A 24,416-nucleotide genomic window follows, 5' to 3' on the forward strand; every position below is an offset into this window, starting at 1 on the left:
TATGAGTCAGGTGATACCTTACTGTTAGGGCTAAAAGTATATCACCTACCAATGTGTCTTTTGCCCTCATACAGTAGAGAACCATTTTCCCTGGCTATCTCTCAGGTTCTCTCACCAATCACTTGCATGGGTTATCTCACCCCAACCTCCACATTTCAGTTCCTGCTCAGTACACACCATGTGCCAATACAAATAGTTCTCTGCACCATTAAATGTTTGTCACTTTATGTTTCACTTTGTATCTACAGTGAAATGCTTATCTCCCATTGCTTGCTACACATGATGTATTCTATCCAGTGGGTTGTCAGCCCCGTTCCCTCCTGCTCCCTCTACTCCAGCCCAGTTTGTTTCTCTCTCCTCAGGCTCCCACACTCAGCATTCATTCCTGCACGGTCTCTCCTCACCACCCTGCTGATGACCAATAACATGCTTATATCACAGGACTGTCTCAGTGCATTATGACAGAAAACTCCTTATAGAGTGCTCAATATAGCTCTTAGTTTTGAAAGGAGTCTTTTTCCTTCTGAGTGTCTGTTTTTACAGTCTTCATACTAGTCTAGTCGTGAATAATGAAGGCATCATATGGCTATTTTAAGGAGATCCCAAAGGGAATCTTTAGGAACTGGTTTGTTCCATTTGCAGTTTTTACTAGCATTATAAACAGACTGTATGTGATACTATTGTCAGATCCATGATGTCAGCATACTTCCACTGTGCATCATCTCCCCAGGCTTTTGTTTTAGGATGTATGGAATTTACAACAATTAGCCACTGTGCATCTGTCTGATTTGTGGTGATGTGTCTTGCTCTTCATTTATTTGGCTCTTAAACTTGTAATTGGAGTTTGACACGTCTGTCAACTCAGAGCTAAGTAATCACAACTAAGGCTGAAATGTTTAATACTGATTTTTATTTCTGTACTATAGACTTTTAGACCAATTTGCATACATAAATATGCTAATACTCCTAAACGTTGCACTGTCTGTGAAGTTTCTTGTATTTTTCTGTGCTGCTTATTTTGTGTTAGCTTGTGAAGCCCTTATTCAAGAAGTGCTCATGAATAGTTACTCACCGTGTAAGATATTGACAATCTCGCCCCTTAGTGAATAAGCCCTGGAGCTAACAAAATTATAAATTTAAAGTATTTTATGTTGTTCGAACATTTTGGGGCACAGATATTGTACAATAAAAATTAATGCACATTGATAAATCTATACACTCTTTCACCTCTGGAAGCTTTTCTATTGTCCAAAGTGTTTCTAGCATTGGCAGGTCATAGTATATTGGACTTTGAAATCACAGCATTCAGATTAGAAGATGGCTTTTAGTTTGCACTTCAATTCTGGCAAGATTTTAATAGAATCATAGAATATTAGGGTTGGAAGAGACCTCAGGAGGCCATCTAGTCCAATCCTCTGCACAAAGCAGGACCAACACCAACTAAATCATCCCAGCCAAGACTTTGTCTTAGAATGATAGAATCATAGAATATCAGGGTTGGAAGGGACCTCAGGAGATCATCTAGTCCAACCCCCTGCTCAAAGCAGGACCAATCCCCAATTTTTGCCCCAGATCCCTAAACGGCCCCCTCAAGGATTGAACTCACAACCCTGAGTTTAGCAGGCCAATACTCAAACCACTAAGCTATCCCTCCCCCAAGCCGGGCCTTAAAAACCTCTAAGGATGGAGATTCCACCTCCTCCCTAGGTAACCCAGTCCAGTGCTTCACCACCCTCCTAGTGAAATAGTGTTTCCTAATATCCAACCTAGACCTCCCCAACTGCAACTTGAGACCATTGTTTTTTGTTCTGTCATCTGCCATTACTAAGAACAGCTGAACTCCATCCTGTTTTGAACCCCCCTTCAGGTAGTTGAAGACTGTTATCAAATGCCCCCTCACTTTTCTCTTCTGCAGACTAAATAACCACAGTTCCCTCAGCCTCTCCTCATAAGTCATGTGCCCCAGCCCTCAATCATTTTTGTTGCCCTCCGTTGGACTCTTTCCAGTTTGTCCACATACATTCTGTAGCGGGGGGACCAAAACTAGACGCAATACTCCAGGTGTGGCCGCACCAGTGCCGAATAGAGGGGAATAATCACTTCCCTCGATCTGCTGGCAGTGCTCCTATTAATACAGCCTGTTAATGAGGGCACGCTTCTGACTTATATCCAGCTTCTCATCCACTGTAATCCCCAGGTCCTTTTTCTTCAGAACTGCCACTTAGCCAGTCAGTCCCCAGCCTGTAGAGGTGCATGGGATTCTTCTTTCCTAAGTGCAGGACTCTGCACTTGTCCTTGTTGAACCTCATCAGATTTATTTTGGCCCAATCCTCCATTTTGTCTAGGTCACTCTGGATCCTTTCTCTACCCTCCATCATATCTATCTCTCCCTGCAGTTTAGTGTCATCTGTGAACTTGCTGAGGGTGCAATTAATCCCATCATCCAGATCATTGATAGAGAAGTTGAACAAAACCGGCCCTAGGACTGACCCCTGGGGCACTCTGCTTTACCGGCTGCCAACTAGACACCAAGCCGTTGATCACTACCATCAAGCCTGACAATCTAGCAGCTTTCTATCCACCTTTAGGTCCATTCATCCAATCCATATTTTTTTTAAGTGCTAGAAAGAATGCTGTGGGAGACTGTATCAAACGCTTTGCTAAAGTGGATATCACATCCACAGCTTTCCCCATATCCACAGAGCCAGTTATCTCATCATAGAAGGCAATCAGGCAATGCAGCTCTCATTAACTGCTAGAGTTGGAGATTAACATTTTATGTCTTCTGAAAGCTGGGATTCCAAGCTCTATGTTTAAGATTTCTGGTATGAGCAATTCTTGATATAGAAGACATTAAACTCCCGTTGAAATTCTGGTGGAGGAGAGAGGGGAAAAAAGTTTAAAAAAGCATGAGGGTATTGAGAATTGTGAGTTTAAGGTTCAGTATTTCAACAGCCTCTCAGGTCTAGAAATAAATGCTTTATAACTTTGGAAAGCTAAGACTCCCATGTTATAAAGCACTTGTTCATGATTTGAGAGAGATATTTAACACTGTCAATAGTCCCCAAGTCTAGAACAGAGTTTTTGGCACACCTCAGACTAGTTTAACTCCCTCCGACCCCATCCTTTCTTAATCCCACTGAGTATTCATATCAAATGTAGTCAGGCAGTTCAGTTATTTCAGATGATTCTTATGTTAATGTAGCCAGTGCCCTAATCTCAAATAGATATAATGGACCTAACAACAGACAAGCAGATCTAACTCCTTTTATAGACTAAGAGCCTGATTCTCATCACATAGCAGCAGTGTAAATCAGGAATAGATCCATTGAAGTCAATGGAGATACGTCAGTGGTTGACAAGATAAAATGGAGGTGAGTCAGGCCCCAAATGTGTCTTGTAGTTTTGATTTCAGATAAGGCAGGGGAATCTGAAAGTGGGGCTGCTGTTCAGATGACAGGCAAACCTGAATGTCAGCAATGCTTCATTGCCTCTGCAGACATCAGTTTGGGAACAGATTGTCACCTGCAGTTTGTGGTAACTGCTGGTTAAAAACAAAAATGATGCTCTGAGCTTGTGATGAAGCAATCTGTATTTTACCATAGTATGTTACATCATGAAATGAAGTGTAAATTGAGTCAAGGCAGTGCCAATATCTCCCCTAGCATCACTTTCAATTAAAGTGTACTTGTGGCACCTTAGAGACTAACACGTTTATTTAGTCTCTAAGGTACCACAAGTACTCCTCATTCTTTTTACTGATACAGACTAACACGGCTGCCACTCTGAAACCTTTCAATTAATATGTTACATGCAGTTTCATAGCCAAACACCCAGACATGCAAGGCTCCCACTTTCTCGTAGCCACAGCAGAAAGTAAACACAACACATCTTGTCTGTGCAGATGTGGGGGAAGAAGAGCTGCTTAGCTGTCACTCTTGCTCCTGAATGGGGGGGCAGCCTGTAGTCCCTCAGCCCCCGAAGCAGAGCTGGCTTTATTATTTTGAGATAGGCCCGGAGAACGATTCTTGCCACTGCCTTAACCAACTGGCTCACGTCCGTCACCATCATCCCACTACACAGAACCAGCTTGAGGATTTGGAGAGGGTTAGTAAGGCGATCCTTAGCAATACAGACTTTCTATGTAAAACGAGTCTCTAGGGTATGTGGTGTATCTGTGGGTGTGGGTGTGGGGGGGAAGAGGGGATTGTTAGTTTTCCCCCAGCTTCCTATTGCTGCTGTGGAGCCCCGCTGCTATTTTTTTTTTTTTCCAACTATAGCACTGTGTTTACATCTCCAGGCATCTCTCCAGAAGGAAAAGGGATAGAACTTATGCTGATTTAACTGAAAACTGAGATTCCCCTTCATATTTCTAGCTCCCCCACCTCATGGTAAATATCACCAGGACTGCATTTGCTGTTCCTTTTAAAGGTGTAGCAAGATACCCCAGTCTACCCTGCAACCTCCAGCACCCAGGAAACACTACATCTTATAGCTCTCCTCTCTAGTCCTTGGGGCACTGCAGGTACTTCATACTCCTTTTGCCTTCCCCTGGCTCTCAAAACCTTAATAAGCCCATGTGCACACACACTGGCTCCCCAGACAGCAGAATCCCCTGACTGCAGAAGAGGGGTGGGATTAGCTCTTTAATGCATATCTTGCTTGCCTCCTTCATCTGGGTAAAGTTTATCTGGTTACTTTGGCCAGCTATGGCAGATTGCTAATACTGATCACTCAGATGGCATTGGAGAAGGAGCAGACCTATTGCAACCAGTGTAAAGAAGAGGGGGTGCCTGAATCTTGTCTCACTTATACTGGTATTAGGTCAGGATATGTCCATTGACTATAACGGGGGCGTCAGAGTGGCCCACCCAGAACACCTACCTGTGGCAGGATGTGGCACAACAGGTGTGACTGCCTCAGCTTCCCTCCTTCGGAGTTCCCAGTAACTCTATGCCAGGTTCTCCTGCCTCAGTAATACCTCTCCTGGTCTGGTTTATTACAAACATTCCACAATGTCCCCAAAGCATTGTCCATTTATCACCCGCTGTGCATGTTGTCCTTAAAATCCTAGGACATCTAGTTCCCTCAGTGCCCCACATGCCGTACTCTGATGTCTTTTGCCACTCCTGGCAGTTGGACAGTCCTCTGCTGTCCTTCTGCTGGGACAGCCACCCCAGCCCTTCCCACTGGAGTGCACTCCCACTCTCCCCACACAAAAAGAAAAGGAGTACTTGTGGCACCTTAGAGACTAACAAATTTATTAGAGCATAAGCTTTCGTGAGCTACAGCTCACTTCATCGGATGCATTTGGTGGAAAAAACAGAGGAGAGATTTATATACACACACAGAGAACATGAAACAATGGGTTTATCATACACACTGTAAGGAGAGTGATCACTTAAGATAAGCCATCACCAGCAGCAGGGGGGGAAAGGAGGAAAACCTTTCATGGTGACAAGCAAGGTAGGCTAATTCCAGCAGTTAACAAGAATATCAGAGGAACAGTGGGAGGTGGGGTGGGGGGGAGAAATACCATGGGGAAATAGTTTTACTTTGTGTAATGACTCATCCATTCCCAGTCTCTATTCAAGCCTAAGTTAATTGTATCCAGTTTGCAAATTAATTCCAATTCAGCAGTCTCTTGTTGGAGTCTGTTTTTGAAGCTTTTTTGTTGAAGGATAGCCACTCTTAGGTCTGTGATCGAGTGACCAGAGAGATTGAAGTGTTCTCCAACTGGTTTTTGAATGTTATAATTCTTGACGTCTGATTTGTGTCCATTCATTCTTTTACGTAGAGACTGTCCAGTTTGGCCAATGTACATGGCAGAGGGGCATTGCTGGCACATGATGGCATATATCACATTGGTAGATGCGCAGGTGAACGAGCCTCTGATAGTGTGGCTGATGTGATTAGGCCCTATGATGGTATCCCCTGAATAGATATGTGGACAGAGTTGGCAACGGGCTTTGTTGCAAGGATAGGTTCCTGGGTTAGTGGTTCTGTTGTGTGGTGTGTGGTTGCTGGTGAGTATTTGCTTCAGATTGGGGGGCTGTCTGTAAGCAAGGACTGGCCTGTCTCCCAAGATCTGTGAGAGTGATGGGTCATCCTTCAGGATAGGTTGTAGATCCTTGATGATGCGTTGGAGAGGTTTTAGTTGGGGGCTGAAGGTGATGGCTAGTGGCGTTCTGTTATTTTCTTTGTTGGGCCTGTCCTGTAGTAGGTGACTTCTGGGTACTCTTCTGGCTCTGTCAATCTGTTTCTTCACTTCAGCAGGTGGGTATAGTAGTTGTAGGAATGCATGATAGAGATCTTGTAGGTGTTTGTCTCTGTCTGAGGGGTTGGAGCAAATGCGGTTATATCGTAGAGCTTGGCTGTAGACAATGGATCGAGTGGTATGATCTGATGAAAGCTAGAGGCATGTAGGTAGGAATAGCGGTCAGTAGGTTTCCGATATAGGGTGGTGTTTATGTGACCATTGCTTATTAGCACCGTAGTGTCCAGGAAGTGGATCTCTTGTGTGGACTGGTCCAGGCTGAGGTTGATGGTGGGATGGAAATTGTTGAAATCATGGTGGAATTCCTCAAGAGCTTCTTTTCCATGGGTCCAGATGATGAAGATGTCATCAATGTAGCGCAAGTAGAGTAGGGGCATTAGGGGACGAGAGCTGAGGAAGCGTTGTTCTAAGTCAGCCATAAAAATGTTGGCATACTGTGGGGCCATGCGGGTACCCATCGCAGTGCCGCTGATTTGAAGGTATACATTGTCCCCAAATGTGAAATAGTTATGGGTGAGGACAAAGTCACAAAGTTCAGCCACCAGGTTAGCCGTGACAGTATCGGGGATACTGTTCCTGATGGCTTGTAGTCCATCTTTGTGTGGAATGTTGGTGTAGAGGGCTTCTACATCCATAGTGGCTAGGATGGTGTTTTTAGGAAGATCACCAATGGACTGTAGTTTCCTCAGGAAGTCCGTGGTGTCTCGAAGATAGCTGGGAGTGCTGGTAACGAAGGGCCTGAGAAGGGAGTCTACATAGCCAGACAATCCCCACACATGTACACTCACAGCCCCTCTACTGGGGGAGCATCCCTCACTCCCCCTGGTCCATTAGCCCTCTCCGACTCCAGCTCTCCAGCATGGAGACATCAGTAGGTAAGCCTCTCCGCTGCCTTCACAACCCTCTCTGGCTCTCTGCTTCCACTCTCCAGGTCAGATGTCAGCAGGCAACTCCTTCTGCTGCTCTCTAGCCTTTAGCCCTCCAGCCTTGGCTCTCTGGCTTGGGGAAATCAGCCAGCAAAGCAAACCCCTCTTGCTGCTCTTCTGCCTTTCCCCTCCTACAGTCTCCTGATCAATGGCAGTTCTCCCGTGCTGAGCTCTTACTCCCAGGTAGCTCTCGCCTTCCTTTTCCTGACTGACTCAGGTAGTTCTGACTCACCTCTCAGCTTCTCCCTGATCCTTTATAGTCCCAGGTGCTGTTAATTAAAGTCCCAGGCTTTTAATTGGCCAGACTGAGAGCACCTGTTCTGGCACAGGGGCGCTGGACCTGCTTCATTTACAAAGGCCAGACACCCAGTGACAGGAGCTTGCTTCTGATTTACATTAGTGTTGACTAAGAGGAGAATCTGATCGGATGTCCACTCCAAAGAAATGCATAAAAAGAACAGCTGAGCAGAAGTGGGGGGGGAGGGGGAAGCTGGTTATCTGAAACTGGCAGGGGAATGGACAGATGTGGCTTTTCATTTTTAATATTTTTCTATTCATCCTATCTCCAAACAGGGATTGGGATGGTTATGCAAAGAATAAAAGCCTTATTTTAAAAATATTTTTCCTTAGAGACACAGTAAATTGAAATTATTGGATTTTTTTGTGTGGCAATCAGCCCCAATTCAGCAAAGCACACTCATGACCTATGGGACATAACTGCTTTACTGGATTGGGGGCTTAATGTAGTGTTTTTACTTTTAATTTACATATTGGGGCTCCAGTCCTGCAATGTGATGCACATGGGAAAACCCCTGCACCCAAGAGGAAATCTCAAGGTCTCCCACATGTTTTATTGTAGGATTGGTGCTCAAGTATTCTTCAGTAGCTTCCCCTTTCTCAAACTGTACACTCACTAACATACCCTATTGTTTCCTAGGAGGAAAAAATGTCTGCTAGCAGAACAGCTTCCTCTCACGCTAGAGAGATAGCACGGAGTAGATCCGAAGAAACTGTGATTGACTTGGATGAGAGAAAACCTTCAACAAGCTGCGAGTTGTCAGGTCTGTTAATATTTATTACAATGGGCCAACACACTTGTTTCTACTCAGGCAAAACTCCCATTGGTGTCAATATCCAAGCAAGAACTATTCTGCTCATAAGTATGTTGCCTTAAATACAATGGGACAGCTTCTCTTTTGTATTACGTTTCCTCTGCAGTACTCAGACAGCGTGTAATGGGCCATATTCCAATTCCAATGCCTAGCAGAATGCTCCCTTGGTATAGGGGAACTCTGTGGTGTATTATTGTACCAGATCCAGGTCTGCGTTACTGCCATCAGTATAGGGGGCATGTCAGGGGAGAGAGAAAGGGAGTATAGGATCTATTAAGGATCTTACATCAGTGGTGCTACTTTGATATTTGTCTAGCAGCAGCTGTAAGTACCACTGGGGCCAGACCTCATCCTGAGAATCAGGAAGCTGTAATCAGCTCCATCGCACCCTATGCCACTCCTCTCCTATGCTGAATGAAGCTGGCATGATGACTGCTCAACTTGCAAGAATTAAAATAACCTTAGGGATGGAACAGTAACCTGTAGGGAGGGACAACATTAAGGGAGGGGCATGGGTGTGCTGAAAGAGAGAAATAAAACCAGGCTGAGCTGCTGCTTTCATTGGTTTTTAAATAAAGATAAAGGAGCTGCACTGGCAGGCTGTGTATGGGGAAGGAGGAAGAATCCCTTCGCCTGCTGTTTATATTATTTTCTGCATGCAGAAAACTTGTATAAGGCAATGGGAGTTGAAATCACTCCGTCAGTTCCTTGCAAGGGGTGATGAGCATCTCATGCAATAGAGTCTTTAATCAGCATATGCTGTCATCATGCAAATTTATTCATTTGGATTTTGGTTTTATATGAGCTCTAAACAAAAGGTAATTAACTCATAGATCCATCCTTAACAAATAGATATAAGTAAAATAGATTTTATTGCTAGCAATACATATTTCAATCTGAAAGGTTATTTAAATTATTGTCAATATAGGAAACAAAGTTTTTCTACTTTTGACTCCTTTTCACTATACAAATAATCAAATGAAAAATTCACTCTTTAGTTGATTCCAAATTTAAAATGAGTAGTTGAATCTATAGTGGTGAGAGTTATAAATTGTTACAGTGAAAACATCAACACATTCTTCTGAGACTGAAACCAAATGAAATTAACAATAAGATGTAGGAAGATCTTTTTAAGATGTAGGAAGAAAGGGAATCCTGAATGTTGTATGATCTTTTCTACAATGTGTACATGGTAGTTTCCAAAATGTAAGCATCAGCCACTGTATTTCTGCTCACAGAAGCCACTAGGCCAAAAATGCCAATGATCTTTCCTAGTGGACGACTTTCATTAGAATACACAGTCTAAGGATCTGCTCCTGATGGAGCTCAGCATCCTCAACTCCCATTAATATTACTGGGAATTGTAGGTGCTGCAGATATTCCACACTTTGCTAAATCAGGCCTTATTAAAAGAACTAATTTATTGGGGTTTTTTTTGTTAATTTTGCTTCTTTAATCCTAATTTTAATCCTAACTCATGATTGACACTCTGTTGGTTAAGTTTAAAACCTTAAAAGCAATATAAAGGCATAAACTGACCCTGCATGTCTTACAAGCTATACAAATTTTAACTTGGGATAAATTTAGCCCTAGTGTACTGTAACTACATCAATAGGTTTACTGCAGAGATGAATTTGGCCCATTTTGTCCAATACATAGGGTTTGGGTATGGATAGGAATAATTACCTCAATTTTTTTTTTAAACAGATGACAAAGCGAATAAATTGCATTCAGTCATTGACTGGCCTGAGGTGTTCAAACAACATGCTCATACTGTTTCCAAGACTAATCCTTTCCGGAATGATCTGTCAGCATCCAACCCATTTGTATATGATGTAGCTCAGTTAAGTAACAGTGACAAGAACAGTAAACACATTTCTATCTTAAAAGAAGACCCCTATCTGTTCTCCAGAGATTCAAGCAACAGGGATTCTTTTGATTCATCAGGTGATGAGCTAGATATTGATCATCTTCTAAGAAAGGCTTCAGCAGGGAAATCTGGAAGATCGAAGAGTGTCTCTGAGCTTTTGGACATTGTAGATGCCAAAAGATTTGATCCTGACAACACATCCTCTGGCCAGATTTTAGCTGCAGACATGGAATGGCTTCAAAATGACCGTGAAGCCTACAAGATGGCTTGGTTGAGTCATCGACAGCTGGCCCGATCTTGTCTAGATTTGGATGTGATGAGTCATAGTCCGGGATGGGCACAAACACAACCTACAGAAACTCATGTAGTTTGTAAACTGAATCATGAAGGGGGTTCAGTGCAGCTACCTGACTCGGATATTGCTGTTCACATCCCTGAGGGTCATGTATCACCTGGGGAATTCCAAGAGGTTGGTTTAAGGGCTATTCTGAACCCTCCCCCATCACTTAATCATGATCTTTCAAGCACTGTGAGCCCATTGATAGAACTTACTTTAAGTAACCTCAACACAATGGAAGCCATTTTACTAGAAATGAAAATTGCAGCTGAAGTGAAGAAGGATCCTTTCAGTCAAGTTATGACTGAAATTATGGGTTTTTATAGTCTCAACAAAGACGGTCCTTTTGAAAAGCTACACAACTGCTACATTTACAAAGATACCATACAAGTGAAGTTGACAGACCTAAGTCATGTGATGTACACAGTGGTTGCAGTACAAGCAAACCCAATTCAGTCTCTGGCTACATCTGTTTGGGAATACATCTACAGAAACCTCTGCATTGGAATTTATGGGCCCAAACATATTCATCCTTCTTTCACTGCTGTTTTTACTGTTTTTGGTCATAACTACATTCCAGAAAAACTCACAGTTTGTGACATTAAAAAGGGAGGAAAGAGCATGCCACCAGTGGTGTTTAATCTGTGGGGAAAGCATATGTTTTTACTTGACAAGCCACAAGATATAAGTGTTTCTTTGATATCCCGTGATCCTGATTTTGAAGTGAAGATGGAAGATCAAAGCAAAGAAATTAAAGAAGGGCAGTTGAAAGCAGGTGAAGTTGTGCACCAGCAGTTTCCATTTTCTGTACTGGGAACTGGGGAAATGCATTTGTTCACTTTCCTAGTTCAGATTAAGGGCCCAAACAACAATCTAATGACCCAGTTCCCTATTACAACTCCCGATCCAGCTCCAAAATTAACTGGGATGACTAGTAAGCCAAACCGCTTACAGAAACGCAAAGAAATCAAATCTGCTCCTTTTTTATTGACACCGACAGTTAAATACCCCAAGTTTCAAGATAAGACTTTAAATATTACCAGTTATGGAGTGGCCTTTAAAACTGTGCTTCGTCAAAGTAAGATTGACTATTTACTAGAGTATTTTAAAGGGGACACAATAGCATTTCTCGGTGAAGATAAAGTGAAAGCCATTGGACAAACTAAAGTTAAAGAATGGTATGTGGGAGTTCTTCGCAGAAAGATTGGTCTAGTGCACTGTAAAAATGTAAAAGTGATTTTAAAAGAACAAGCTATAGACATCACTGATAACGTGCTGCCAACCAGGAATCTTCTGGAACAAATTGCACTGCCTTTTAAGAAATTGACATATATCTATTCCTTAGTCTTATCCACGGTATCGGAGAGAGTTTACAACTGGAAAGCTTTGGCTGATGTGCTAGGATATTCACATATGTCACTGGATGATTTCAGTGAGGTACCAACAGATAAAGAATCAGAAAGAGTCGCGTATGTGGTAAAGAAATTGAAGGAAGATTGCCATGCTAACAGACCCAGAAGGCAGTTTCTTTATGAGCTTATTGTTGTAAGTACTGCTCAAGTGGACTCATCTGTTTTGTATGGGTAGTAAATGAGTACTGTTTACCAGTAATGATTTTAAGTAAGGATACTACATTAGTACAGTATTGTGAATCTTTGCAAGTATGAATACAGTAACTGAAAACTGTAAGCACCCAAGTTAAAAAATTTAAGCAGATACTCGACATAAATTAATACATTATTCAATACAAGCCACATAAATTTATGTTAATTGATCCAGCCCATATATGGTCAAAATTAGAAGAGTACTGCTCAGTAGAGAACTGGCTGGGATGACAAAAACCATGACTATGTATGAAAAAATCCCATTAAAACCCACACTTTCTATCACAAAAGTAGTGTTTTATAAACACTGCTTTATTAGGAACTTTTTTAAAACTATCAGTCCAGTCTGGATTTGAACCAGTGACCTACAAGGGAAAGCTCCATATCTCTTTACAAACCTAAACCTCTCATAAACTAGCTGCTTAGAATTTTTTTATATTTTTAAGGCAAGGAAAGCATGGTATATTTACTGAAGACTTGATTTTCTGTATAAAGCTACCATGTCTCACACCTTGATAATCCATGTAGTTGCTGCTTAAAGAAAGGCAATTAAGTCATTACAGTTATTTTTAGATGTTCAGATTTTCATGAGGAAGACTTGCAATTTGCTGAACAAGTCTTGGATTCAGTGATGTTTTTCTTCAAGAACTGCTGTACTTCAACCTTTCACGTGAATGGTTGAATTACAAATCTTATAATCCTCATGTAATCTACATCTGAAAATGTGCACATATACAACAATGTTTCTGTTACGTCAAGAAAAAGTGGAGTTGAGGTTACTGCCTGGGGCCCTTTGACTGATAAGCAGACAAGGCTTATTAAGGACCACGTTTTATATTTGTTATAATAATGGCTTTCTGATGAAGTCACAGCTGTGGCTTTTCTACTAAGCCTTCCCCCTTCACAGAGTCCCAGCTTCAGCCTGAGCATGAATATCTACCCTGCAATTAAACAGCTCCATAGCCTGAACAGCTAACTTGAGCCAGCAGGGGGTGTTTAATTGCAATGTAGACATACCCTTAGCCACTCCAGTACTGCAGACACACTTATAGTGCTACCTGACATAACTAATCCATTCCCTTTGAAAAGTCAGCATTCCAAAGGACCTCCTATAAATACACCACCCAGAGGCAATGGCAGCAGCTGCCACTTGCAAACTGAGTAAAGTTCTTTTGTCCCAGGACAGCCAACCTAGCAAATGGAGACAGAGCTGTGTGAAGATCTCATTATAAGACAGAGAATGTAGTATCCGTAGTATCTGGCTGGTGAATCTTGCCCATATGCTCAGGGTTTAGCTGATTGCCATATTTGGGGTCGGGAAGGAATTTTCCTTCAGGGCAGATTGGAGAGGCCCTGGAGGTTTTTCGCCTTCCTCTGTAGCAAGGGGCATGGGTGACTTGAGGGAGGCTTCTCTGCTCCTTGAAGTCTTTAAACCATGATTTAAGGACTTCAATAGCTCAGACATGGGTGAAGTTTTTCGTAGGAGTGGGTGGGTGAGATTCTGTGGCCTGCGCTGTGCAGGAGATTGGACTAGATGATCAGAATGGTCCCTTCTGACCTTAGTATCCATGAATCTATGAGAATGTATACAGGTGCCAGGATAAAACATCAGAGGACTAAGGAGATATCCTATCTGTGAATGGTGTACGATTTCCAACTCTGAAATGCCAATTTGGCTTTTTGGCTTTATAAAAACTACAGGTTTCAGAGTAGCAGCTGTGTTAGTCTGTATTCGCAAAAAGAAAAGGAGTATTTGTGGCATCTTAGAGACTAACAAATTTATTTGAGCATAAACTTTCGTGAGCTACAGCTCACTTCATCGGATGCATTCAGTGGAAAATACAGTGGGGAGATTTATATACACACACAGAGAACATGAAACATGGGTTTTATCACACATTGTAAGGAGAGTGATCACTTAAGATGAGCTATTACCAGCAGGAAGAAATAGATTGACAGAGCCAGAAGAGTACCCAGAAGTCACCTACTACAGGCAGGCCCCACAAAGAAAAGAACAGAACACCACTAGCCATAACCTTCAGCCCCCAACTAAAACCTCTCCAACGCATCATCAAGGATCTACAACCTATCCTGAAAGACGACCCATCACTCTCACAGATCTTGGGAGACAGGCCAGTCCTTGCTTACAGACAGCCCCCCAACTTGAAGCAAATACTCACCAGCAACCACACACCACACAACAGAACCACTAACCCAGGAATCTATCCTTGCAACAAAGCCCATTGCCAACTCTGTCCACATATTTGTTCAGGGGACACCATCATAAGGCCTAATCACATCAGCCACACTATCAGAGGCTTGTTCACCTGCGCATCTACCATTGTGATATGTGCCAGCAATGCCCCTCTGCCATGTACATTGGTCAAACTGGACAGTCTCTACGTAAAAGAATAAATGGATACAAATCAGACATCAAGAATTATAACATTCAAAAACCAGTCGGAGAACACTTCAGTCTCTCCGGTCACTCGATTACAGACCTGAGAGTGGCTATCCTTCAACAAAAAAGCTTCAAAAACAGACTCCAACGAGAGACTGCTGAATTGGAATTAATTTGCAAACTGGATACAATTAACTTAGGCTTGAATAGAGACTGGGAGTAGATGGGTCATTACACAAAGTAAAACTATTTCCCCATGTTATTTCTCCCCCCCCCACCCCACCCCCCACTGTTCCTCAGACGTTCTTGTTAACTGCTGGAAATGGCCCACCTTGATTATCACCATAAAAGGGTTTCCTCCTCCCCCCCCTTCCTGCTGGGTGATGGCTCATCTTAAGTGCTCACTCTCCTTACAGTGTGTATGATAAAACCCATTGTTTCATGTTCTCTGTGTGTGTAATATAAATCTCCCCACTGTATTTTCCACCAAATGCATCCGATGAAGTGAGCTGTAGCTCACGAAAGCTTATGCTCAAATAAATTTGTTAGTCTCTAAGGTGCCATAAGTATTCCTTTTCTTTTTATAAACGCTACAGTTACAGATACAATATCACCTATGCTACTTACGGGAAGGTCTTTTTAACATTTAAAATGAGATGAATCCCAGTTCTTCAACAGACAGAGTCCAGTGCTGCTCATCAGAGCATATGTAAAAATTGCATTTGTATTTTGGCAATATGTTAGACCTATCCAGCTAGCCAAAAAGTATGCAGATTAGACATCCTGGGCCAGACCCTCTGCTTTCCATTGTACTCACTTGAGGGGAGTTTACTCTGGATATGCACCAGCGCAGCACAACTTAGAGTCTACTAAATCTAATGTGATGGACAAAACCTATGACTCCCGTCCGGCAAAGAGGGCACAAAACTGTGGTAATACTGTCAGTTCTGCTATGTGGGAAGACAGAAGTCTGAGTAGAGGTCGGGGAAAGGGGGACGGACCAACCACTAGCTCCCTGTGGAACAATGTTCTGCTGTAGCTGTCTCCACAGCAATGCATCAGAGCATTTAATAGGCGAGGTGAGCTGGAGGAGCAGCAATATGGCAAGTTATTTTGTTAATATACTGATGAGCTGTCCAGAAAACCCTGAGAGAAGAAGGGCTGGATGCTACTTGGAGCCTGAGAGTGAGGTGGCAGTTTTGGGTCAGCTATGTCAATGCTCTTTGAGGTGCGAAGGAAAAGGAGGTTTCCATGCCCCCAGCCCCTCACAGAAAGCCTGTGTGTTTGTACGTTGGTCTGGGGATTCAGGATTTGGACCTTTATTTGTAACTTGCGAGGTTCCCCTTCCCTACACCATTCAATGCAACAAGCAACATACAAAGTTATTTATAGAGGCAGGAACATTAAAGCAGTAAAGTGAAAAATTCATAATGGTGCTTTATTTAGTAATCTGAGTGTTAGTCCTGAAATCCTTACACAGGCAAAATTCAGAGTGCTTTTAGTTGGAGTTTTGCCTGAGTAAGGACTTCAGAACCAGAGCTATAATCATTCTGTATGAAATTTGCAACTAGCAATGAACACTATTACTATTTGTGTCAAATTACTCCTGTTCATAAAAGGTCTGGCAGCACAGATCAGGGGTTTCATTCAGTCCCACAAAATGCACCCCATTGAAAATTTTCCCTCAAAACTGTTTTTAATAGAAAATTGGGTTTTTAGCAAAACAAAATTTTCCAAAAAGTATCAGCTTTCTGCAGAACATGTTGATACTTTTTCAAAAAAACTGAACATCTGAAAACCAAAAACTTAAATTTTTGGTGCAATATTTTGGTTTTTGGTATTTCACTGAACAGTTGATATTTTCCATAGATAATTTTCTGCAGAAAAAATGTTATTTTTCACCCTGCTCTAATCTAAGCCAATAAAAAAGCAGAAATATAATAAGTATTCATTTCAGGACTTTTCTACTGGAACCATTTTAATTTGCTTTGTTCTAAATAACACGTTTTGTTTTCCCTTTTTGTGTCCTTGTACATTTGAATCATAGTCAGCAAATTATCAGGTATTCAGAGGGATGAAATTAAAATGCTCTGGCCAATGTAATCAGTGATTTTTCTGGAAAAGAAGTGGAACAAGGACTGCACCTTATTATAACCATGCTCTGATTTCATTTTTAAAGTTCATGAAGCTAAATTTTTGGTCCCAAATATTTATGTTGGAGAAAGCTATTTTCCCTTCAGGATCCTCAAACTTGGCAGAATTCAACTGACACTGGAATGCTGAATCAATGGGGTGCCAATTTAATTTTTTCTTTAGCTTATGGGCAACTTTCCCATAAAAAATATTGGCAATCCCTTTTTGTACCAAAAGTGTAAACACGGTTACTTTTTTATAGAGAACCTAAAAAGGTTTAGCCTTACTTTAACGTTTGAAAAGATCTACTGGATAGTTACAGGAACAAACAATAATTATTTGCTCTCAAATATTGACCAAGCTGCTTGATTCTAAAAATTGTTACTGCAGGCACTTCTGAAGTTAGATTGCCAAGGATTAGTAGCACGTCTTATCCAGGACACTGTCCTTTTGACTTCGGCTGTCAAGCTTGGCAAATGCTGGAGAGAGCTGGCAGAAAGATTAGCGCGACTCACAAAACAACAAATTGAGGCTTATGAAGTACCTCATCGAGGCAGAAGTGGAGAAGTTGCCCCGGAGGTAAGACTTCCTGCTCTGTACTTGCACAGCCTTGCTAAAATATTTACAGCACATTTTTCTATGTGCAAATACTGTGTGAGCCTTTCTTCCCCATCCTTGTGCAGTCCACTCCTCCCTCCTCTGATTGTCTCCCTATTTAAATTATGAACTCCTCAGGGCAGGGACTCTCTCTCACTATTTGTTTATAGAGTGCCTAGAAATCTCAATAGAGGCCCTTGGAACTTTCCACTGAACAGCCCCAGCACTGTTTGTTCCACTTTTGCCTTACCTCAGTCTAAAATTCCAAAACCAAACAGAAAATAATCACTAACAACTACACAGGCAACTTAAATGTCCATCATATTTCAGTATCTGACTTGCTATAGTGCTTATTCTTCTCTTTCCTGCCCCTCCCCTCATCTGTTGACAACAACCCCCAACAACATCTGTTGACAACTTTATCTGTCAGCTCTCTGAGGTAGGGACAATAGGTCGGATTCTACTTTTTGCCTCCATGGATGTAAATCCATTGATTTCCATGGCGTTTCTTCAGATTTTCTTCTGTGTAACTCGGAGCAGAAAAAGAACTTTTTAATTTCTCTCCAGCGCCATGCAGACTTATGGTGCTATATAAATACTAAATAAAATGATAGAGAATAAACCATTTAAAGAGAAGTAGGGTGCCCATTTTCATAAAGCCCATATGGCCGTGCATGGTACTAAAATGAAAGATTAACTAGGTGACAAAAACACCTTTCCTTTGGTCTAAATTTTAAAAACAGCACATGCATTGTTTGTGGCAGTTGCCACACTGGCAGCCATGGAAAATGAAATCCTTAGGTGTCCTATGTGTAGAAGCACTGTCAGATATTGCCTTCTGGTCATCAGTGTATCTCAATCCTTTTTCTAGAGCAGCTGTTCTCAAAGTGTGGTCCACGGACCATTGATGGTCTATAGAGCACATGCTGGTTGTCCTCAGAGAGATTTGGCTCGGCACAAGCTGCTACCTCCCTTCCTTGTATCCAGATGCTCAGCAGCTAGTAATATACCAAAACTGTATTTTGTGTGTGTGTACTTGCTACTGGGATGTTCTACAATTTCAATTATGTGGGGCAATGACCTTCATGATTGCAAATGAGATGGTCCACGTTGCAGTCTCTAGGAAGTGAGCTCTACACTGTGAGTAAGATCGAAAGTCCCTTTTCCAGAGGGACTAATTCTTGCATTGAGAAAGTAGAAATTAGGTCGATTTTATAGAAGTTGATTCTTAGAAATTGATTTTATACAGTCGTTTGCGTATGTCCACACTAAGCACATTAAGTCGGCGGAGTGCGTCCTCACTACCATGGCTAGCATTGACTTACGGAGCGGTGCACTGTGGGTCACTATCCCACAGTTCCTGCAGTCTCTGCTGTCCATTGGAATTCTGGGTTAAGCTCCCAATGCCTGATGGGGCAAAAACATCATCGCGGGTGGTTTTAGGTACATGTCGGCAGTCGCCCCTCCCTCCAGGAAAGCAACGGCAGACAATCGTTTTGCGCCTTTTTTCCGTGTAGATGCCATATCACCGCAAGCATGGAGCCCGCTCAGCTCAGCTCACCGTCACCGCTGCTGTTGTGTCCTGGGTGCTGCTCTCAGCAGACGGTGCAGTATGACTGCTAACCATTATCCTCCACCGCTTCTGCTGCAGCTCTGCTCTCCTGCTCTTGTAAATCAGCTCAGTCTCAACAGCAAATTTCTCCATGTTGTCGTCATCCACCACTTCCACTGCATCTCTGCTCTCCTGGTGCCATGAATCCACCTCGCAGGTCCTCTCGTCATTCTGTATAAATATCTATTCTCATGGCATCCTTAGTCATCCACCGCTTCCACTGCAACTCTGCTCTCCTGCAGATGCCATACCACAGCAAAAATGGAGCCTGCTCAGCTTACCGCTGCTGTTGTGAGCATTGTAAACACCTCACACATTATCCTGGAGTATATGCGGAACCGGGCTAAGAGATGCCAGCATGAGGATGATTTTGATGAGGACATGGACACAGATGTTCCTGAAAGCACAAGCTATGGCTATTGGGACATCACGATGGCAGTGGGGCTGGTTGATACAGTGGAACCTGTATTGTGAGCCCGGCAAACAAGCAAAGACTGGTGGGACCGCATAGTGTTGCAGGTATGGAATGATTCACAGTGACTGCAAAACTTTTGCATGCATAAGGCCACTTTCCTGGAACTCTGTGAGTTGATTTCCCCCACCCTGAAGTGCAGGAATACCAAGATGAGAGTTTCCCTGACGGTTGAGAAGCAAGTGACGATAGCCCTGTGGAAGCTTGCTACGTCTGACTTCTACCAGTCAGTCGGGAATCAATTTGGAGTGGGCAAATCTACTGTGGGGGCTGCTGTGATCCAAGTAGCCAATGCAATCATTGACATTCTGTTATCAAGGGTAGTGACTCTGGGAAATGTGCAGGTCATAGTGGATGGCTTTGCTGCAATGGGTTTCCCTAACTGTGGTGGGTGATAGATGGAATGCATATCCCTATCTTGGCACCAGACCACCTTGCCAACCAGTAAGTAAACTGCAAGGGGTACTTCTCAATGGTGCTGCAAGCACTGGTGGATCACAAGGGATGTTTCACCAACATCAACGTGGGATGGCTGGGAAAGGTTTATGACGTTCATGTCTTCAGGAATTCTGGTCTATTTAAATGGCTGCAGGAAGGGATTTACTTCCCAGACCAGAAAATAACTGTTGGGGATGTTGAAATGCCTATAGTTATCCTTGGGGACTCAGTTCCCAATAGTTACCCATTGCTCCCCTGGCTCATGAAGCTGTACACAGGCAGCCTGGACAGTACTAAGGAGCAGTTCAGCTATAGGCTGAGCAAGTGCAGAATGATGGTAGAATGTGCCTTTGGACATTTAAAAGCTCGCTGGCGCTGTTTGCTAACTAGTCAGACCTCAGTGCAACCAACATTCCCATTGTTATTGCTGCTTGCTATGTGCTCCATAATATCTGTGAGAGTAAGGGGGAGATGTTTATGGTGAGGTGGGAGGTTGAGGCAAATCGTCTGGTGTCCGATTTTGAGCAGCCAGACACCAGGGCGATTAGAAGAGCACAGCAAGGTGTGCTGCGCACTAGTTTCATGACTGGCCAGGCTTCTGTGTGACAGTTGTGTGTATTTCTCCTTGATGCAAACTTGCCCCCTTTGTTGATTTTAATTCCCTGTAAGCCAACCACCCTCCCACCTTCGAAATAAAGTAACTATTGTTTGAAACCATGCATCCTTTCTTTACTAATTTTTTAAAAAAGGAGATAACTGACAAGGTAGCCTGGATGGGGTGGGGAAGGACAAGGCCACATTGCTTATTGTAGCCACACTACAAATCAAACTGTTTGAATGACAGCCTTCTGTTGCTTGGGCCATCCTCTGGAATGGAGTGGCTGGGTGCCCGGAGCCTCCTACCCGCCCCCGCCCCGCATTCTTGGGCATCTGGGTGAGGAGGATATGGAACTTTGGGAGGAGGTCAAGCGGTTGTACAATGGATGCAGCAGGGGTCTGTGCTCTTGTTGGCTTTCCTGCAGCTGCACCAGATGCTTCATCATGTCCGTTTGCTCCCCCATTAGCCTTAGCATCGCCTCTTGCCTCTGCTCTTCGCGCTCACTTAATGCCTTCCTAGCCTCTAACACTGAATGCCTCCATGCATTCAGCTGTGCCCTATCAGTGCAGGAGGACTGCATGAGCTCGGAAAACATGTAATTGTGAGTGCATTTTTTTTTGCCTTCTAATCTGCGATAACCTTAGGGACAGAGATGATGGGAGAGCCTGGAAACATTTGCATCTGGGGGGAGATAAAAAGGGAGAGTAAAATTTAAGATGATACATTTCTGAGAACAAAAGAGAGACTCTTTCACAGTGAATCAAGCAATTCACAGCAAACAGCACATGTGCTTTAGGTACAAGGTCGCATTTTGCCTTTTATATTGAGCACCTGCCGGTATGGTGGCACATCACAAATGGCTGGGCAACAGAATTCAGTTTCCATGCAGCCATGGTAAGGCAAAGGGTATGCAAGGTTGGCTTCTTATGCATAACATGTGGGAATGTTTTCAAACTGCATCGCCATCCTTTCCCATAGCAAGCAGTGGGTAGGGTTTCACGTTTAAAAGGAGGGGTTGCAGTTTTTGGGTGGATGTGCAGCACACATCTCTCCCTACCCCTCCGCGTGGCTATTCTCTAGGATGATCCCTTTTAGCCAACCAAAACAGCCCAGCATCAGCGGGGTCCTTTTACAGTTCCCTTACAAAAATTCCCCTATTTCAACCAGGTGACCATGAATGACATCACTCTCCTGAGGCTAACACAGAAAGATATAGACCAAATGTTGCTTGAATGTGATCAAAACCCAGGACCATTTGCTTCCATGCTTTGTGCTGCAATGATTCCAGAATACTTTCAGAGTACCTCCAGGAGAGCTTCATGGAGATGTCCCTGGAGGATTCTCGCTCCATCCCCAGACATGTGAACAGACTTTTCCAGTAGCTGTATTGGCCGCGAATGCATCCCAATTCTTCAGTGCAAATTAAACATTAAACACTACTTCTTTTAAATCCTGTACTGTAGTTACAAATGTGCACTCACTGGAGGTGCCTTCTCCAGCTACAGGATTGGGGATCCCACCTTTGGAGGGTATTGGCTCCAGGGTGATGAAAAGGTCCTGGTTGCCCGGGAGAACGGATTCACCACTTGCCTGCTGCGCATTCTCCTCCTCTTCCTCATCCACAAAATCCTCCTCCTTGTTGCGTGAGACTACCCCCTTTCAGGTGTCCACGGAAAGTGGTGGGGTAGTGGTAGGGTCCCCTCCTAGAATGGCATGCAGCTGATCATAGAAGCAGCATGTTTGGGGCTCTGACCTGGAGCGACCATTTGCCTCCTTTGTCTTTTGGTAAGCTTGCCTCAGCTCCTTAACTTTCACGTGGTACTCCTGTGTGTCCCTGGTGTAGCCTCTCTCCACCATGCCCTTTGAGATTTTGGCAAATATATTTGCATTTCTTCTTTTTGATCGGAGTTCTGCCTGCACAGATGCTTCTCCCCATACAGCAATCAGATCCAGTGTCTCCCTTTCTGTCCATGCTGGGGGGACTGCATGGTCTCCTGTGCTGCTGAGTTCGCCACACAGTAGTAATTTATGGCCTATTCAATATATTATTTTTCTTTTCCATTTTCACTACCACGGAATCAGTACATCTTTAAGAGATGTCATCAAATTGTCATTTTTATATTAAATGATTTCCCAAAGCGGAATTCAAAATCTACGTTATTTCATTTGAACTAATTATGATGATGTTTTCGCATCCAAGCAAATCTGACACAATGCAAGTAATGTTGGGAGGTGTAATAAACATTTCTCACTAGATTCACTGTCAACAACTGAACATGCACTTAGTGAAATGTAATAGTTATCTTGTTCCCATTAAAAGTGTAAGAAGAATGCCCTTTGGGTTTTCAAATGTATGCTGCTGCTCTCATTTGTATGGCTAGGCCTATGCTTCAACACTGGCAGACTGTGACTTTGATAAGATACATTTCAAATTTTAGAAGGAAAATTGCATTTAGTTTGCAGTCTGCATTATACGGAGAATATTATTTGACACAAAAAGGAACTAAATTGTACAACGGTCTTATTCCTTCTCTGGCTATAGTGACATCATGTAGAGACACTAGTCAAACTTCGATGCAGATCCCAGTAATATTAAACTGTCACTATGAAACATCAAATGAAATATTTACTGCAAACAAATAGCTGTCCTTGTTTAGCAGGGATGGGGGGGAGGGCGCACGCGGGGAAGCGCATCAACACACACACACACATTGTGTTGGCTCAACACCCACGTCTCTTATTTTCAAGAGATTTGTATATTCTTGATGTTAAACTACATACAAAATTCTCTACTGTGCAGCGATGCTGGCTGCTGCAAACATAGTGTAGCTACTTGGAACATAAAAATAACATATATTTTTTAAAAAAAAGAACATTGTAGAAAAAGCTACACCCGTCTATCATTTTGTTTTAATCATTTATTTATTGGGATGAGTATGGATCCATCCTAGATGACTGTGTATTAAAAAAGGCAGCATACAATATTTTAAAGGTAAAAAAGCAAAGATATCTAGCTGGAAACGGTGTCAATCCAAAAAAGACTTGCAACCCACCAGAATGTAGGACTAAATCCAATTCTTCTTAACACCCTTATTCTTCTATAATCAACTCCTCATGAAAAGCCTGGGGAACGAGAGGGGGCTTGCTAAAGGTTCCTTCTCTAAAAGTCAACAAACTTAGGGTGTGTCCAACTGTCACATGGTGAAAAAAATTTAAAACAGTGGCCTCTAATTTTGTGCTCACAAAATTCTATATGCATACATGGAATTATACATATAAAAATCAGAGGTCAGGATAAAAATGTACTGTCATTAACTTCAGGAGGTGCAGGATTTCACCCTAAGTATCTTTACAATATTATCACAATCTTACAACTTATTTTAAAATGATTGCTAATACTCATTTCTTAATATACTTCACAGATATCAGAGACTCCTGATAAAAAAACACTGCATTACAACCTGGAGTCCTCACTCATAACTAGTTTCTAATTCATGACTGTAACTGGCCCAATAACTGGACATGGGGTGGGGAATGATTTGTGAATAATAATTGGACAATTAACAGGAAACATTAATTGAATCGATTATTTGCTGAATACTATTTAGCCACCTGTAACATTGGCTAGATAATGAAAAAAGCATCAATGTATTTAAATTCAAAACTAATATTCGTAATGAATAATCATTCAGGCCACTTCAATCCATGAAAGATCATCTCTCAATATATGACCACTTAGGCCTGATTGACATACAAATAAATAATAATAATGATACCTCTTACAGCTCTTGTCATCAGGACAACACAAAGGAGATCAGTATCATTATTCCTATTCAGAGATGGGGAAACTGAGGCACCAAGCAGTGAAGAGACTTCCCTAGGTCAGCTGACAAAACTACACTAATTAAAGATGTTATTTTAAAACTGGTTTAGTTCAAACCAGTGCAACGCTGGGTGTGGACACTCCTCAGCTGATTTAAAAACCTGGTTTATATCAGTTTAGTTAAACCAACATAGGCATTTTTAAAGCAATGTATGT

General features: G+C 42.6%; 1 protein-coding gene across 1 annotated transcript in view; it reads left to right on the forward strand.

The window, feature by feature from the left end:
* Positions 1-24,416, forward strand: part of MACC1 (MET transcriptional regulator MACC1) — a 56,827-nt gene that overhangs the window by 19,236 nt on the left and 13,175 nt on the right. The window contains exons 2-4 of the mRNA XM_038390987.2: positions 8,141-8,264; positions 10,023-12,067; positions 17,051-17,239. Coding sequence (XP_038246915.1) covers positions 8,150-8,264; positions 10,023-12,067; positions 17,051-17,239 — 2,349 coding nt within the window. The 5' untranslated portion in view covers positions 8,141-8,149. The remainder of the gene's footprint in view (positions 1-8,140; positions 8,265-10,022; positions 12,068-17,050; positions 17,240-24,416) is intronic.

The sequence above is a fragment of the Dermochelys coriacea genome, chromosome 2 (genome assembly GCF_009764565.3).
Source record: "Dermochelys coriacea isolate rDerCor1 chromosome 2, rDerCor1.pri.v4, whole genome shotgun sequence".
Classification (NCBI taxonomy): domain Eukaryota; kingdom Metazoa; phylum Chordata; order Testudines; family Dermochelyidae; genus Dermochelys; species Dermochelys coriacea.